Source organism: Anopheles funestus, chromosome 2RL, assembly GCF_943734845.2.
Source record: "Anopheles funestus chromosome 2RL, idAnoFuneDA-416_04, whole genome shotgun sequence".
Lineage (NCBI taxonomy): Eukaryota > Metazoa > Arthropoda > Insecta > Diptera > Culicidae > Anopheles > Anopheles funestus.
In genome coordinates this window covers 4,045,573-4,061,516 of record NC_064598.1, presented here as the reverse complement: position 1 = coordinate 4,061,516, position 15,944 = coordinate 4,045,573, and the positions used below count along the sequence as shown (strand labels likewise).

The 15,944-nt window shown below is 44.2% G+C and overlaps 5 protein-coding genes across 9 annotated transcripts in view; 2 read left to right on the top strand and 3 right to left on the bottom strand.

Moving 5' to 3' along the window:
- LOC125761607 (alpha-tocopherol transfer protein-like) overlaps positions 1-15,944 on the bottom strand; it is a 151,870-nt gene that overhangs the window by 20,482 nt on the left and 115,444 nt on the right. The gene's annotated exons all lie outside the window — the stretch shown is intronic.
- LOC125761603 (neutral ceramidase-like) lies at positions 132-4,400 on the bottom strand. 4 transcript variants are annotated; one of them, XM_049422903.1, is made up of 4 exons: positions 4,380-4,400; positions 2,748-3,218; positions 1,788-2,648; positions 132-1,717 (listed from the first exon to the last, which is right to left on the bottom strand). In XM_049422903.1, exons 2-4 carry the CDS (start codon positions 2,874-2,876, stop codon positions 566-568), a joined length of 2,142 nt encoding a protein of 713 aa, XP_049278860.1. In that variant the 5' UTR covers positions 2,877-3,218; positions 4,380-4,400; the 3' UTR covers positions 132-565. The 4 variants fall into 4 exon arrangements, with proteins under 4 accessions (XP_049278860.1, XP_049278857.1, XP_049278856.1 ...); XM_049422900.1 differs by lacking the exon at positions 4,380-4,400 and adding an exon at positions 3,305-4,354; XM_049422899.1 differs by lacking the exon at positions 4,380-4,400 and adding an exon at positions 3,322-4,354.
- Positions 7,266-8,300, top strand: LOC125761611 (dnaJ homolog subfamily C member 30, mitochondrial). The gene has a single exon (XM_049422911.1). It carries the CDS (start codon positions 7,462-7,464, stop codon positions 8,179-8,181), a length of 720 nt encoding a protein of 239 aa, XP_049278868.1. The 5' UTR covers positions 7,266-7,461; the 3' UTR covers positions 8,182-8,300.
- LOC125761610 (probable 18S rRNA (guanine-N(7))-methyltransferase) lies at positions 8,200-9,417 on the bottom strand. Its single transcript, XM_049422910.1, has 3 exons — positions 9,272-9,417; positions 8,798-9,214; positions 8,200-8,730 (listed from the first exon to the last, which is right to left on the bottom strand). The coding sequence occupies exons 1-3, from the start codon at positions 9,308-9,310 to the stop codon at positions 8,350-8,352; spliced, it is 837 nt and encodes a 278-aa protein (XP_049278867.1). The 5' UTR covers positions 9,311-9,417; the 3' UTR covers positions 8,200-8,349.
- Positions 9,592-13,324, top strand: LOC125761600 (protein unc-45 homolog B). 2 transcript variants are annotated; one of them, XM_049422877.1, is made up of 3 exons: positions 9,592-9,805; positions 9,916-11,466; positions 11,535-13,324. In XM_049422877.1, exons 2-3 carry the CDS (start codon positions 10,126-10,128, stop codon positions 13,044-13,046), a joined length of 2,853 nt encoding a protein of 950 aa, XP_049278834.1. In that variant the 5' UTR covers positions 9,592-9,805; positions 9,916-10,125; the 3' UTR covers positions 13,047-13,324. The 2 variants fall into 2 exon arrangements, with proteins under 2 accessions (XP_049278834.1, XP_049278833.1); XM_049422876.1 differs by having other exon boundaries at positions 9,890-11,466.

Sequence of the window (15,944 nt, the reverse complement as noted above, 5' to 3'; positions counted from 1 at the left end):
TTTCGAGCAGCTGCATGCAAACGCCGAGCAGTTGTAGCGCAAAACCAAACCAACCAAGTCAAATGCTCTCCACGTGTTTGCATCTCTCCGTTATATGCATTTTATCAAACGGACATTATCGACAACATAAATTATGTTCTGTACAATCTATTGAAACTTTATTTATTATAATACACAGCACGTTTTATGACAATATTATGTTAAGCAATATGTATGTATATACATATAGTAACGCTCACTCTTATCAGTTGATGATCACATTATCAAAGTGTTGAATATGCAAATAAGCAAGTTATTGTTTTGTTTTCTTTTTCAAAGAATGGCGTTATACGAAATCATGCTCTTTTTGGTATGAATATCATAGTACGATTAAACCATAACGTCTATAATAGCGATTAATATCGCACGCCCCAAACCCTCGGAATGTTCCGTATACTTTCCATTAATACTACTTTTGCTGAGCTTACTGTGCCGCCTATTGGTACAATCAGTTCCAGAAAAAAAACTTGCTAATGTTTAGATTTGGCACATTAGAAATCTTCTTAAAACGAACCTGCCTTTTTCATCATTCCACGATAAAATTCCTTGTGGTGCCATTGTACGGGTAAATGCCTCCCAGGATGTATCGCCAGTAACCGAAATGCTGTATCCGGTACGTTCCCGGATCGATCTGATCCGTAATTTCCCACTCCAGTTCGATGTCACTGTACGCAAACAGTGTGGACCGTCGGTGCCACTTGAATTTCGTTTCCCAGTTCGCATCGGTCGCAATCACTTCCCACTCGTCCCGATTTTGGGGGTGTTCTCCGACACTGTTTGTTTCCTCGTATTCGTGCTTGAGCCGCTCCACGGTAAAGTAGGTTCGTTCATGCATTAGATTGTTTCGTGGATTGCCCGCTATAAACATGACCCGCACAATGTCACCCCGGTGATACGGGGCTTCTTTGGGCTGTAGCTTACAATCGCCAAAGTACCATCCGAACGGATGACCATCGAATACAACACCCGTCGACAGGGTGAGCTGTTTGTCGTCCTCAAACGGTGGCATTGGACCGGGAGGGAGCGAATCACCGGTTATAAGCGAACGCATTAGCTTACGGAACTGCTCCAGATAGATAGTGAGTGTGTGCGGTCCATACAGTGTAGAAGCGCCTTCGTAACGCTGGATCGCATACTCTTCCGGTGTCGCCACATAGCTTGTGTACATGTTGGAAAGGCCGGCGACAACAACTGTGATCTTTTGGTTGGCCATTTCTAGCGATGTTTGTTGAACAGCCGCTCGTAGCCTCCTGCCAGACATGGTCGTAAATTCCGCCGGAACAGCTGCGATGGCAAAATCTCCAACCAACAGTAGCTGTGTTGGGACGATTTTTGGTTGCACTTCGTAGGAAAACTTTGCCCGTCCGCTCGCTATTAAGATGGGTTTCGGGGCTTGACATTTCTTGTCTTCTAGCGTTGGTTCCGCCAGGATATCACGGGCCGTATTCCAGAATGTCGAATCGGTCAGTGTGGCCTGTCGGAAATCGAACGCTCCCGGACCATCTGTTGTACCAGCGCCGAAGCTGTATCCCATCGCCGGATAGCAACCGTAAACCGTTTCTGATTTACCCGTACTAGGATTTACGTACGGGACCTTCATCTCAGTCATGTCGATAAACTGATGGGCAAATTTGATCGGTCCCTTCACTTCCCGACCACCATTGGCTTTCAGCAGTTTCTGTGAAAGATAGAAACATCAAGAAGATTTGAAAGAAAGTTCCGGTTTGGACTAATAATGCTTTACTTACTATCGCTGCATCGTAAAGTCGCGTGCCGATAATCTTGGTACTCTCGAACATATCCTTCCCAGGACCGGACGCAATACAAGCACCTGCCCCAGCCGGACAGGAGGATGTTAACATATCGCACGGCAGTCCCGTCTTTTCACACTTTGGTCCCATAGTGTTTGGTGACGCATCTCCCAGATTAGTGGACGCAAACGATCCCACGAACTCCCCCCGGCCCGGAACACGCACTTCATTCCGGTCCAACTCCAGCAGTACCGAAGCGTACCCAACGTTATCGCTCGAAACGTACCGGTTCGTTTTGTTCATCGACGTTGGATGGACGGCGAACCAGTTGATGGCTCCGAATAGACGACCCGCATCATCTACCAACCGCAGCTGGACCAGCTTTTTGTCGGTGTAATCCCGATACTGTTCTCGCTCCCATTGCGGATTGTTCTCGTAAGCGCTCGGGCTGCGATTAATGTTCGCCTCGCTAATGGTCGTCTCCGACAGAAAGACGCGACCTTCACGCATACTCTCATGCGCACGTACAATCGCAAGCGTAATGCCTTCCACCAGTGCGTCGAAGTTTTGCGGCACAAAACCCAACGATGCGATATCGTACAGGTAGGACATCAGGAAGCCCGAAGGTACGCTGTGGCTATGCGAACCGCTCAACACGACGTTTTCGAATCGGTACATTTCACCGTACCGGGCCTTTAGTAAGTTCAGCACGTCACGCTTGACCGCGTGTCCCATCATACCGGCATCCGCACTGACGAACACTACCCGTGCCCGGTTATCATCCTCGAAGATGAACGCACGTGCGTACTGGCGCAGATGAATACCTTGACCGCGCTGGGAGAACTCACCGTAACCCATCTGTAAGGCAGGAAAGAAGCGTACGGAAATGAATCACGCATTCAAGAGGCGTGCGCTCACGCACAAACGCCGTTTTCAGCCAGCGCTAGCTACACTTACAAATCCGATCTCAACCGGTGGCCCAGTACAATCCGCTCGTCCGACGCCCAACCGGTAGGAGGTGGCGACATGGAGCAAAAGCACCACAACTACCGTTAGGGCGTAGAACAAAGAACTGAACGATCGCATCTTCGTCGTCGTCGTCGTCGAACCGTCGCCGTGCGGGAACGATCGCCTTCAGTGCGCGCTAGTGTCCGGCTCACTGATGCGGAAGATGTCTCGCCTTTTTTTACCGCAGACCGATCACGACTGACACGCGGTACGTGCCCAGCATAAGCGCGATGCTGCTCGCGGCTAAACACAGCAACCCGTGGTTTTTTTTTTAACACCGAGTGAAGCGATAAGTCGTTCGATATGTGCTTGCCCTACCTTACCGGACCAAATCGATTTTGATGTCTGAAGGGTTCGGTATCACATCCGTTACCGCCGTTCCACGTTGCTTCAACCCCTCACTGCAAAGTGTAGTAGGAACTGGAGAATAGCAAATCAAGAAAGGGAGAAACCGTATAAAAACGACCCCGCAGAAAAACAGAGTTCGGAATGATTAGATTAGATACCAAAGATTCGATGTTACCGTTTTCAAAGCCCAGCCAGGACGCTTATCAAAAGTCTGCCCGTTACTGAATGATTGAGCAGAAATTAGGTTAATCGCAGATCAGGGTGTGCAATGCTTTACCAAAACTGCACAATTGAAACGAATTTCCGGTTGAGCCCGAGAGGGTCATGCGTGCTTTGTTTCGATTCGATATCAATTCAATTCGATGTTTTTTGTTGTTTTTTGTTTTGGGCGTTTAATTATTTTTGTACACTCAACTCAACGGGCGGGAAGGATGATGGGAAGGTCAACTGATAATTTTGAAGTACGCACACTCTAAAATTTCATTAATCCACCCTTCACGGTTCGATCGCGAGATTTCGCATGGTACGCGATAAATGCCAGACCAGACTTGCTGCACTTGTCAATTTAGTTTATTGCACCACTCACACCGCGGACACATACTACCGAGCGCACTGCCGTTTATTTACACGTACAAAGAGAAGGTTGCTATGATCGCGAAGTTGTTCATTCCGTACCGTTCCGTTTGCTGTTGCTCTGCCACTGAAGAAAGACGACGCACGGTGTGGCTTCTCCTGGGACCTTCTTGGCTGGCTTTCCTTGGCATCAGTGACACACACACACACACACACACAAACAAATAACGGTTTTCTATTTACTTGATACACTTTTTTACACCGTATGATTCACCGTCGGATGTACACCGTAAAAAGTTGTTCTCAAAGTATGGAGAGGATTTCCGCGAGGAATAAACTTTCAAAAGAAGAGCAAAATTGCACCCTGCTTGTAACCTTTAACAAGTGCGTACTCCAGCTGAAGGGGGTGACACACAAGGTGTAAACAGATTTACCCCACTCGTTAAACGACAACAAACACCGCGACTTGCGCTAAAACAAATAGTGCACGCATGCACGGCTAATCGCGCTTGTTATTGTTTTCTTTTCGCTGCTGCTGCTGCTGCTGCTGCTCAGCATCAAGATCGCGCAAAACGATCGCTCGCTCTCAGAACCACGTTCTCTTCAACCGACCTACGAAGCAAAACTGACTTGCCCTGACCGCGCAAACGGCGTACTTACCGCGTGGTGCGTCCACCGCATGGACTTTCGCTTCGCAAAACTTCCGCGCTCGCGCGCGCGCGCTTACTCGCGCACCGTCCCGTTCTTGTTCGTCCGTATGCGTACGTGTTCCTTCTTGGTGTTTGATACGGTGGTCGGTTACTCCTTTTCTTTCTGTATCACGCATGTATCGGATCGGAAGGCATCGGTCGGTGTGCGTTGTTTACGGGACGAGTCTCCGATATCAGAATGTCCGTATTGCGTATCGCGGCGATTGCAGCATAAGGGCGAGAGCGATGAAACGGGATCGCAGTTTTTATCGCAAATATTCATAGTAACAGAGAGAAAACAAAACAAAGCGAGATACTAAGAGTGTGTGTAAGTGTACGTGATAAAACGACAGCAAAAAAATGGTAATCACGAGAGCTCGATCGATGTTTACGATGACGAATGGTGGAAGCACACAAAACAAAGGGAAGTGCGCGAACTGAGAATCGCGGTGATCCGTCCGGCGGCCTTGGCCCGAGATACGTTATTTTGCTCACCTCTCCGGCGCAAATCACGTTCTTGCGGAAGCTTCGAACCAGCGTGCGAGACGCAAAACAGAAAACGAATTAAGATGAAGCTTACCCTTTCTGTCTCGCGTGTGAAGCTTTCAATGATCAACAGGTGGTTTACCTTTTCGATGCAATGGTTTTGTTGTTTGGTTTGGTTTTTTTTCTTCTTTACTCAAGCAAAAGCCATCAAGAATGTACCGAAGCTTTAGCAACTTTAGCAACGACCTCTTTGAACACGTCAAAGGCAAGAAAGGTTGGAAAATAATTGAAGCATGCCAAATTGCCGCACCGTTTTTAAAAAAAGACCAACACGCTGGAAAACTGCGTTGTGAGGTGTGTTCTCGAAACATGCATGCAATTGTTCCAATGGTGGCTGCAGCAAGCGAAACTGGCCAAATTCTTCATTCACACGAGGCAGTACAGTAATGACACTTAATTTTAAATGATTGAACGCCACCATCGAAGCATCTCCCGGCCCCGTCCGTACGCAGCATGAATATTTGATCACTCGGTGAGGGTTTTTTTTCCTTTCTTTCCACACATTCATTTTCATCTAGCTTAAAGCGCCAACCGCACGAGGGTCAATTTAAATACTCGTTGCCGTCCTCGAGCTGCGTGTCTACGGCGTACGGAAAGGAGTTCAGGCAATAGGGGAGATATTGATTTTTCTTCACCGTATCGGTCACACGCACCTTCTTGCTATGGTGGCCCTGGTCAACCGGCAGAACTGCCCTACCTTGCGACCTGTCTACATGCAAGGGCTGTTCCACGAGTTGACCTACGATCGCTTACCACAAACACACACAACATATACGACCCGATGAGATGCCCAAAAGTTCAACGTATGGCTTCTTGAATGATCGCGAAAGGCTAAACACGTTATCTTGATCATGTTTGTTTCCTTGTTTGTTTATCCTTCCGTGAAGATATCCACGCCGGGTAGGAGGTCGTTCCTTTTCGAACTGATTTAGATAGAGTGTGGGAAGATGCACCTATCGTGATTAACGGTTCCGTTGCGTATTGTAACCGTTAGAGTCGGAGAATATCATGAATAGATAGAAACAAATGTCTTCCTCGTTGCTATCTAAATTCCTTCATTTGCATTTTTTACGGTGTTCCGAAATCGTGTCTTTCCGGTTTGCAGCAGCCGGTATGCGATGAGCTGTTCTACGACATATATGCCTTCAAAGTGATGTTAGTTTCTAACGCTATCTGAGCTCTAGATGAATGTGTTATAACCCGTACACACGCCACACAGTGTAGCTAGGTTTAAAGTGTTTTTTTGCTACAAAACTTAACTATGTTTACTTTCAGCTTTCGCGTATGCTTATGCTTCATCTCGAACATTATGAAGATCGCGCACTTGGATGTTGAGTTGCTCATTGCTCAAGCGATGTAATCGAAACAGTAATTTGATTGCGCCGAAGGTCAAGTCGATCTTATTTGGAGGTGTGTTTAAGGTACGCTTGCAAAGAGAAAGGATGCAGCTGACTTGTGAATATCTGTAGATCTATAAAAACTACTTGAAGAGAGGCGATTGGTGTCATCAGTTATCAAGCGTGATGCTAATTTTTAAATTTTTATTGTTACGCTTCGGCACTTAGTTGCGGCTTTGTTAAACATTTGAACAAACATAAAATTGATTCAGCTAGCTCAAGGTTGCGCAAGCCATGCGAATTAAATAAATATTGTTAATTATATTGCCATTGACCCATTAGCTGCACCCGACATAATATTCTGGAATTGAAACAAACAAGGAAACAAGGTTAACTTATTTTCTTTTCAAGTGTGTTAGCTGTGTTATTGTAATTGATTACAAACCGGAATAAATGTTCTTCGATAAAAATACCTGTTGTATTTTTATCTAAAATTATCACTCTGTTTATCGGTATAGTAGTGTTTTCAATTGAGAATCATTTGTTATCTATGGGTTTTTGCGGTGGATTTCCAAAATTGACTCTAATGCCGATAAACATGGATTCCTTGATGGTACGCATGATAAGCCAAGGTCACGTTGCGGTATGTTGTGCAACTGAGGTGTTCTTATGTGTATATTTTTTAATTTATTCAGAGTTTTCTTTTGTTTTTTATGCTTAGAATCTAGCTACTCGAATCACTCATTCGAGTCCAATATAATTTTTAAATTAAGGCGTTTCACAACTTTGAAAACATATACGAAAGAGTTACGGTTTGTTCACTAATTATCAAAAGAAACGAATTGTTTAGAAATTCTAAAATATTTGTTTACTTTTCCCTTCCAGAATGATTGAAATTTTCCCTTCCAGAATGATTAAATTTTCTTCCCCGTTGTGACCTACTTACAACATAATGAATCTCCGCGCGCTATTTGAATCCAACGGCTTGTGAGAACACGTGCTCTGATGCTCAGCAGTCTTTTCGATGTTTTATGCGATGTTTAGCACAGCTGTCAAACTACCCAACAAATGTCAAATTATGTAAACATGACATAACTTTGGGAAATTTATTGTTTGGATGTGTTTTGAAAGTTGTGCAAAAGTTTTCGGTCTGGCCTGTAGTGTAGATAAATGAATAGAAAATGGTTACTGTCAGTAAATGCATTTCCTAAAATGTTACCTTCGCGGCATCCTCTAAACTGTTGGCTCGGTCGAGCAATTTTGCTGCGATGTTTCGAATCACAGAGTCGATGGATCAGCTGTTCCGTGACGCACCGTCGAAGTCACTACGATTCGCTTGGTGTGACATCGAACGCAACCCAGAACGATATTAAGCAGGCGTACTATAAACTGTCTAAACTGTACCATCCGGACAAAAACAAGGGAAGCGAAACGGCGGCAGAAAAGTTCCGGGATATTACGGCAGCGTACGAGATCCTAGGGAACTACCGTTTGAGGAAACTGTACGATAAGGGTATTCTGCATACGGCCGGCCGACAGTTTGCGAGCGAAGCAGCGACTGAGGCGGCAGAGCACACTGAAGACGACGCTCAGACGCGGTTCTATAAGAAACGCATGACCCGGACGCATGCTCCGACGGCAACGGGACGAACACCGATCTACGATTTCGACGAGTGGGCCCGCAGTCATTACGGGTCTAGGTTTGATCAAAAGATGAAGGCGGAGGAGCGGTTCAGGAAGAAGGCTGAACGAGAAGAGATTTTCAAAACCCGCTTGCAGCATGAGTACATCATATTTCCGCTGTTATTTTTTTGTATACTGTACTGTGTGATAGTGTTCCATGAGGGTACTTACGATACTCCCAAACCAGTAACGAAAGATGAGCCTTGAAAAGGCCAAAGGGTATAGTTTGTGTTAAACTGGAGTCATCGTATTATTTATCTGTAAATATTTTAGACCAATAACAATATACAGAAGGCTCCCGTGCTTCGCGAGTCAAAAAACACCAAGTTGGCAGAGTTTTGTTTTGTTTTGTTGATGAAGATGATGATTTATGCTTCAAAAACGGCCACTTCGCTTCCTTGCGGTAAATCGTGAATCTCGACGCGTTTCTTCACCATGTTCCCTTCGCCGTTCCTTCTTTGCCAAGATCCATTCGCGGGACTTTTTCAGTGGTTTTCCCCTGGCTTTCTTCGCGTATTCTACTTGCTTACGACTGTATCCAATCTGTCCCGCACTTTCATCAGTACCGAGAGCGACGGGGAGCTTAGCCACACCACCAGTCATCAGCACTAAGAAGTATTTTTTTGCCTTCGTAGAATTTGGATAATCCACTACGATACCACCGTAGAAGCCGGATTTCATAGCCTGGGAAGTGACCATCTCAATCTGATCTGCATTTTCAGGATAAAATTGAAACACCGCCCTAGCGTTGCGAGTCTGCAAAAAAGCAACCGGAAATCGGTACTATATACGATCAACTCGGAGGAGTATCGGCACAACTTACCAAACACGAAAACAGCGTAGTGAAGAACTGATACAAACGTTTTGGTGGAACGTGTGATTTTTTGTCCGCATTGCAGAGCCACTGTAGAGCCGAAATCGATACGGCTCCATCAAACGTACCTGCCTTAAAAGGCATTCCTTGGCCCATATCACCGAGCAACAGATCGCCTTCGACTTCGCGATCGATTGCTACATCCAGCATGCTGTTTGATATATCGATTCCGATCCATAAATGGCCTTGGTCCTCCAATACACTTCCGGAAAGACCAGAACCGCAACCGATATCGAGAATAAGCTGCGGAGAATCATCGTCCGGATCCAGTGCCAACAGTTCGATAGCACGCTCACACATCTGTACTTGGATATCAATAATGCGTGTGTTGTTTGTATACTTCTTCGCTTCATCCTCGTTGTAGAACTGAAAAGTTATGATTGCGATTAGATTGAGAAGATGTAAATATACATTTGCACTTACAATTTCCGGCGGAGCGATGTGTTCAGGACGTCGAGACATTTTCACAAAGTTCTTTGATTATACTCCTTTATTTTGGGTGCGAAACGCATGTGGTTTGTTTAGAATTTTTGTACCGCACTAATGACACACCATCGGTCATCTACAAATGACGTTAAATTTATAATTAAAACATTTTAAAATTTGTCAATTTCACAAAAATTCTTTCATCTTTATTTTTCCCCAATTTTCTTACTAAAGAAAGAAATTTTGTGTGAAATTAAAATCCTTTTTGTTTCAATTAATATTTTTCACAAGACCGTTTTTGACGGTACAGTAGTGACAGCAGTTTGTTGACATTTTTTACTCACTAGAATCCCTTGTATTTGTGTTGTTTTGCCGACAAAAACATCTGTTTTTCTTTAATCCAATTATCCTACAATATTGTGCTTAATAGCTTTTATTCCTCCAAAATATCATCATCTACCACATTCTTTCCATTCAACAATTGGAGTGCCAAGAGGTTGAGCGATAAGAGATCGGATAAATCGTAACTAGGTTAGTTGGTTGGAATTGTGGAGCAGAAATCGGCTAACGGTGGTAGCTGGCAAGATGAGGCAAAGCTAAACGTTTTAAAAATAGAAAATTTTCAATTTCCTTTTCCTCAGCGAACCAGCGACAGTAGAGAATCTTCCTTTACACGTTGCCTGACTGTGTCTCGAAGAAAGTTGGAGAACAATCTAGAACGCTGGCCAAAACTTAATAAAAGGGCAACCGAGTCTGCAATTGCAAGTGATTCATACAGAAGAAAGTGACTGAGCAAGTAGTGAACGAGGAATATTGATAGCAAACAGTGAAAAATCAAATACATACCGAATATGGTTGCAACGGAGGTAAATGTTACGACGGAAGCGGATGAGGCAACTGCATTCAAAGAGCGTGGTAATGCGGAATTTAAGGAAGATTGCTGGGAGGCAGCGGTCAAGTGGTACACGAAAGCGGTCCATGCCGGTGAGAAGCATAAGGATCTGTCAGTATTCTACAAAAACCGTGCCGCTGCATACTTGAAATTGGAACAGTACGAAAACGCCCACAAAGATTGCACCAACTCGCTGGAAATCTGTCCGAACGATCCGAAAGCATTGTTTCGGCGGTTTCAGGCGTTCGAGGCACTGGAGCGTTTTGAAGAAGCGTACAAAGACCTGCGCACGATCCACACTCATGACCCTAACAATAAAACGATCAAACCCCACCTGGAACGACTGCATGCGATCGTGCAGGAGCGCGCTAGGGAACGGGCCCAAACTTCGAACAAGGTGACCAAAATGTTCGAAATTGCTTTCGACATCGCGGCGCCAAAGGACAAGCGTGAGCAGGCAATGGGTAATATCGTTGTGCTAGCGCGCGAACAGGCCGGTGTGGAAATTATGATGAAGGAAGGGTTGGTCACGCGTGTCGGAAAATTGCTAAAGGTGGAGAAAAACAACGACATCATTACGAACGCTATTCGGGCGATTGACGGTGTGTGCCTATCAAGTCCCGAACGTACAAAGCAGGTCATAAACGAGCTCGGTATTCCGTGGTTCCTGCAAATTCTTGACTGCAATGTAGAGGAGCGTGTTGCAGCCTCTCAGCACTGCATGCAAACCGTACTGAACTCAATTTCAGGCATGGACAACAAGGAAGACTCCAAGCCAAACGATTTGTTGGTGAAGGAAAATCAGCAAATTATCGAAACGTTGCTCACATGCCTACTGTACTCCGTGACCGATCGTACGATCACGGGAATGGCTCGTGATTCTATTATGGAGCTGCTGATTCGAAACGTCCACTGGAAGACACTAAACTGGGCGGAACGGCTGGTCGAACTGAAAGGATTGATGCGGCTGATGGAAGTGTGCTCCGAGCTGGAAGAATACAAGTACGAAAGTGCAATGAACATTACACCATCGTCGCGCACGATCGCCACGGTATGTTTGTCACGGATCTACGAAAACATGTACTACGATCAGGCGCGTGAGCGGTTCACGGAGCAGATTGCGGATTTCGTGAAGGACAAGCTGCTTACGCCCGACCACGAATCGAAGGTGCGTGTTACGGTCGCTATCACCTCCTTGCTGCTCGGACCACTGGACGTTGGCAATACGATCGTTTCGCGAGAAGGTGTTCTTCAAATGATTCTCGTAATGGCTCAGTCTGATAATTTGCTAGAACAGAAGGTAAGTGTGGAGAAAAGAACTTGATGTAAAGCCTGTTATACTAACCATGTTGTTTGCTAAATTTACAGGTGGCCTGTGAATGTTTGATTGCTGCTGCCTCTAAGAAGGACAAAGCGAAGGGTTTGGTGCAGTCGGGAGCAGAAATATTGAAGAAGTTGTACTCCTCGAAGAACGAGGAAATTCGTGTCCGTGCCTTGGTGGGTCTGTGCAAGATCGGCAGTTCGGGCGGATTAGACGCTTCGATTCGTCCATTTGCTGACGGATCGACAAAGAAGCTGGCGGAAGCGTGTCGTCGGTTCTTGGTGAAGCCGGGCAAGGACAAGGACATTCGTAAGTTTGCTGCCGAAGGTCTTGCATACCTGACACTTGATGCAGAGGTAAAGGAAAAGCTGGTAGAAGATCGGGCCGCCATACAGGGTTTGATTGAGCTAGCCAAAACGGGTGACCAGTCCGCGCTGTACGGTGTCGTTACGACGCTGGTCAATCTTGTGAATGCATATGACAAACAGGAGATGGTACCGGAATTGGTAGAGCTGGCGAAGTTTGCCAAACATCACATCCCTGAGGAGCACGAACTAGACGATCCAGACTTTGTGAGTGCTCGTGTTATCGTGTTGGCCAACGAGGGTGTTACGTCCGGTTTGGTTGCACTTTGCAAAACGGAAAGCGATAATTCGAAAGAAATGATTGCTCGTGTGTTTAACGCACTGTGCAGCGAACAGGAAACACGTGGCAAGGTGGTACAGCAGGGTGGCGCTAAGGTGCTGCTTCCACTTTCACTAAACGGAACGGCCAATGGTAAGCGACACGCTGCCCAGGCACTGTCGCGCATTGGAATCACGATCAATCCGGAAGTTGCCTTCCCGGGCCAGCGCAATTTGGAAGTGATCCGGCCTTTGATGAACCAGCTCCATCCCGATTACACTTCGCTGGAAAACTTTGAAGCTATGATGGCGCTGTGCAATCTGGCCTCCATGAATGAATCCACCAGACAGCGTATTTTGAAGGAACAGGGCATGGTGAAGATCGAATCGTACATGGGAGAGGATCACTTGATGCTGCGTCGTGCCGCTACACAGGTTATGTGCAACATGGTCCAGTCGCCGGATGCGATAGAGCTGTGCGAAAAGCAAAACGATCGAGTAAAGTTACTCGCGCTGCTCTGCGAGGAAGAGGACGAGGACACTGCCCTGGCGGCATCGGGTGCTCTCGCCTATCTAACTGCCGTTTCGGAGCGTTGCTGCGAGAAGATGTTTGAACCAGCGGCTTGGCTGAACGTGTTTCACACGTTGGTTGCAAACCCGAGCCCCGGCGTGCAGCATCGGGGTATGGTCATTATTCGCAACATTATCAAGACGAGCAAACCGCTGGCCTCGAAATTGTTCGACACGGATTTGCTGCAGATGATGTACGGTGTTACGCAGTTGAACGACGAAACTCGGGCAAAGGCCATCGAATGTGCGCAAGAATGTCTAAAGCTGGCCGAAGAGTACCGCCTGATCCAGGAAAATGCCGATTCGGATCTTGCTCCGGATGTTTTCAAGGAGCAGGAGGCAACGCTCGAAGAAATCGACAACTGAACTGATTCGTAGAGATTCGAGGAAGGACAACAAAGTGCATTACAATCTTCTTAAATTTATTGCTATTACTTTACTGACATGCATGCGTGTTTGGTTTTCTGAGCATTTCGGGAAACGTATACCGAGTAATGGACCTGCTCTCGTTACGAGGGTGAATCGTACTTACTAGGGAAATTGTAGGTGTCTGTCTCTTTTTGATAGTTTGGACTTGTTAAGACAGTTTGAATGTTTTCTTTTACTAGATATTTATAATAAAGAATTTGTGAATGACTTTTCAACTACTACAGTGTCCGTAATTTAATATCTTGAAGAAAAGAAAACGCTTTGTAGGGAAAAGGAAATGATGACTGCACCAACAGATAAATTTTATTCCCCTTTAGTAAAACAGGAATCATAAATTCATGCCATTCTCGCCTAAAAATTCGTTTCATTCGAAAGTTTACTTCATGCAAGGGGGAAATGGTTTTCCCTTCAAATGAATGAATATGAGGAGGGTTTGTTCGATAGTGAGTGAATCGCTGTGAGATATGAAATGAACGTTTTTCTCCTATCTCACTCTTATGACTTTATTTTCCCCACAAGGGGAAATGCATTGTCTCATTGACGTGAGTTTTCCCCCATCTCGCCGTGAGACGATCGTTTGCAACAGAGAGAAGATTATACCGTACTCACCGTTATACTCCGAAATGATACGATTCGGACCCGACGGACGGTTCGGAAAATGAGATGAGAAATTTTCCCTCCAAATCAAATCACTCTCCACTGTGGATAGAAGTATGCTTATGCGTTGGCACGAACAAAATGCTTCATTGCGTCCCGTTCGTCTGTGGTTTGATACACGATGTGATCCTTTGGGACTGGGGCAAGGTAAATTATGTTGACATCGTTACCACCTTGTTCCCCGTCGCTTGCCCTGCAGGCATTCCGTTTCGTGTGTCGTAAACGCTTCGTCGATCTGACGCTCTACGCACAAACATTTAAAGTATTGCATTTTACGGCGGGAATAGTTTGCTGGCGCAAGAAACGATGTAAAACAAGGGGCAAAACAATTTCCATTAGCGCTCACGTGTTTTGGGAAAGTTTTGCTTTCTGGCGATTAATTACAAGCTTCGTTTGTATGAAGCGCATATCTTTTCGCTCAAACCCATCAACGGAACCATCGTTGTCGCAAAAGTATGAATTCTCCAAAAAAGGGCCGTTACATTCACTAGAACACATAAAACGATCGCGTGCTGTCAACCTATCTCCATTAGGTTTGAGGGTTATTTTTCGTTTAGTTTAGTTTCCTGGTCGTCGGTATTTTTTAAGCAATTTTGTACTCCAACGGGAAAAATGATACTACGCCTATCCGTTGAGACGCGGGTTTCGTTTCTTAATATCCTTTATAATGTTCTTTTGTCATTCCCTTTTTAGAAATGGTTTTTATCATTGTTCGATATTTTGAAACGGTCCTTCGTATCGGTTGCAATGGCGAAAATTTTAGCTTTATGTGGTTTGTGGTTGGGGTTGTTAACATTTTCTTCTTACCTTCTTACCTTAGCCTTTGTCGCTATTAGGCAGATCAAATAAAAGTTTATCGGATGGATTCCTCGATTGTATGATTAATTAATGCACCCGAAGACGTGAAAAAAATGGTATCTCTCTGTAAATTTTTAAGTAGGTTTTTAATGTAATTTAAATTGATAGTTGTATAACTACAGCGAAAATATATTTGAATATTGAATATTGACAGGACGGATGGTAAGTCACGTTTTGTCTGAATATAGTAGGAATATTTTGTTGTAGTAGTATAGTATATTTCTTTAAGTATGTATCATACAATAATTTAAATGATTACATTATTGGTTTCGGGCTACTGTAGTCCTTTACGCAATATTTTTGAATTCAATGAGTTCCTATTTCATGACGAATGTCATGTTCTGATATTCTTTTATCATTTTAAATTTGATACGGCAGGGAAAACTTTACAAGAAAAAAACCCTGGTCACAGTGGCTAACAATAAAGGGAGAAGGCTATAAAAATTGGTCTAATGCTATTTTATCAACTAACCAAACTAATGCTAAGACTATCTAACTAAGTCAACATATTTTTTAATGCTTTAACCTCTTAACTAGTTTTAATTGGCTGACTGCACACTTTGCCTTATATATTTCTAACAAATGTTCTGCATATGGTATAATTCTTTTCATATCGGTTTTTATGTGTATGTCATTAGTGCTATGCCATAGGGGTAAATTTAAAATTTGTTTTATAAATTTGTTTTGAAATATTTGAATTTTTTTGAGATGTGTTTTAGCACTTTTTGCCCAAACAGGAAAGGCGTAAAGCAATATTGGCCTAAGGATGGATGTGAAAAGTAGGAGCTTATTTTTTAAATTTAGTTTCGATTTTCTATTTGTGAAGCAATACAAGGATCTCGAGGCTTTAATGGCGTTCTGTATTCGATAGTCTATATGCTTTTTAAAAGTTAACCTTTTATCTAGAACAACACCTAGATATTTGACTTCATTTTGCCATTCGATTTGCTGTTTATTTATCTTTAGTTTGATTCGCGGGAGTTTTCTTTTACTTGTGCAACGTGAAAGGTAAATTGCTTCGGTTTTATTTTCATTGATTTTGAGTTTCCAATGTTTGCAATACTTCGAGTATTCAGATAATCCATTGTTTAAATTTTTGGCAATTGTTTTAGGAGACTTGGCCGATGAACAAATTGCAAAATCGTCAGCAAATGCATATTCTTTAACACTTTTCATGTTAGTAAGATCAGACGTGAATATATTGAACAAAATTGGTGAAAGGACACTTCCCTGTGGAAGGCCTGCAGGAGGATTGAACGGAGTCGAGGAAAGGTTGTTTATGTATACAGAGCATGATCGATTTAAAAAGGATGCTATTAG

What these genes read in the sequence shown, in the direction of transcription:
- LOC125761603 (XM_049422903.1), bottom strand. Translation starts at nt 2,876, where the DNA reads ATGCGATCGTTCAGTTCTTTGTTCTACGCCCTAACGGTAGTTGTGGTG. An exon ending in CACCGGTTGAGATCGGATTT is followed by an intron (nt 2,649 to 2,747) that starts GTAAGTGTAGCT and finishes CCTGCCTTACAG; the next exon opens with ATGGGTTACGGTGAGTTCTC. An exon ending in GACTTTACGATGCAGCGATA is followed by an intron (nt 1,718 to 1,787) that starts GTAAGTAAAGCA and finishes TATCTTTCACAG; the next exon opens with AAACTGCTGAAAGCCAATGG.
- LOC125761610 (XM_049422910.1), bottom strand. Translation starts at nt 9,310, where the DNA reads ATGTCTCGACGTCCTGAACACATCGCTCCGCCGGAAATT. An exon ending in ACATCGCTCCGCCGGAAATT is followed by an intron (nt 9,215 to 9,271) that starts GTAAGTGCAAAT and finishes ATAACTTTTCAG; the next exon opens with TTCTACAACGAGGATGAAGC. An exon ending in CTACGCTGTTTTCGTGTTTG is followed by an intron (nt 8,731 to 8,797) that starts GTAAGTTGTGCC and finishes GCTTTTTTGCAG; the next exon opens with ACTCGCAACGCTAGGGCGGT.
- LOC125761600 (XM_049422877.1), top strand. Translation starts at nt 10,126, where the DNA reads ATGGTTGCAACGGAGGTAAATGTTACGACGGAAGCGGATGAGGCAACT. An exon ending in ATAATTTGCTAGAACAGAAG is followed by an intron (nt 11,467 to 11,534) that starts GTAAGTGTGGAG and finishes CTAAATTTACAG; the next exon opens with GTGGCCTGTGAATGTTTGAT.
- LOC125761611 (XM_049422911.1), top strand. Translation starts at nt 7,462, where the DNA reads ATGAATAGAAAATGGTTACTGTCAGTAAATGCATTTCCTAAAATGTTA.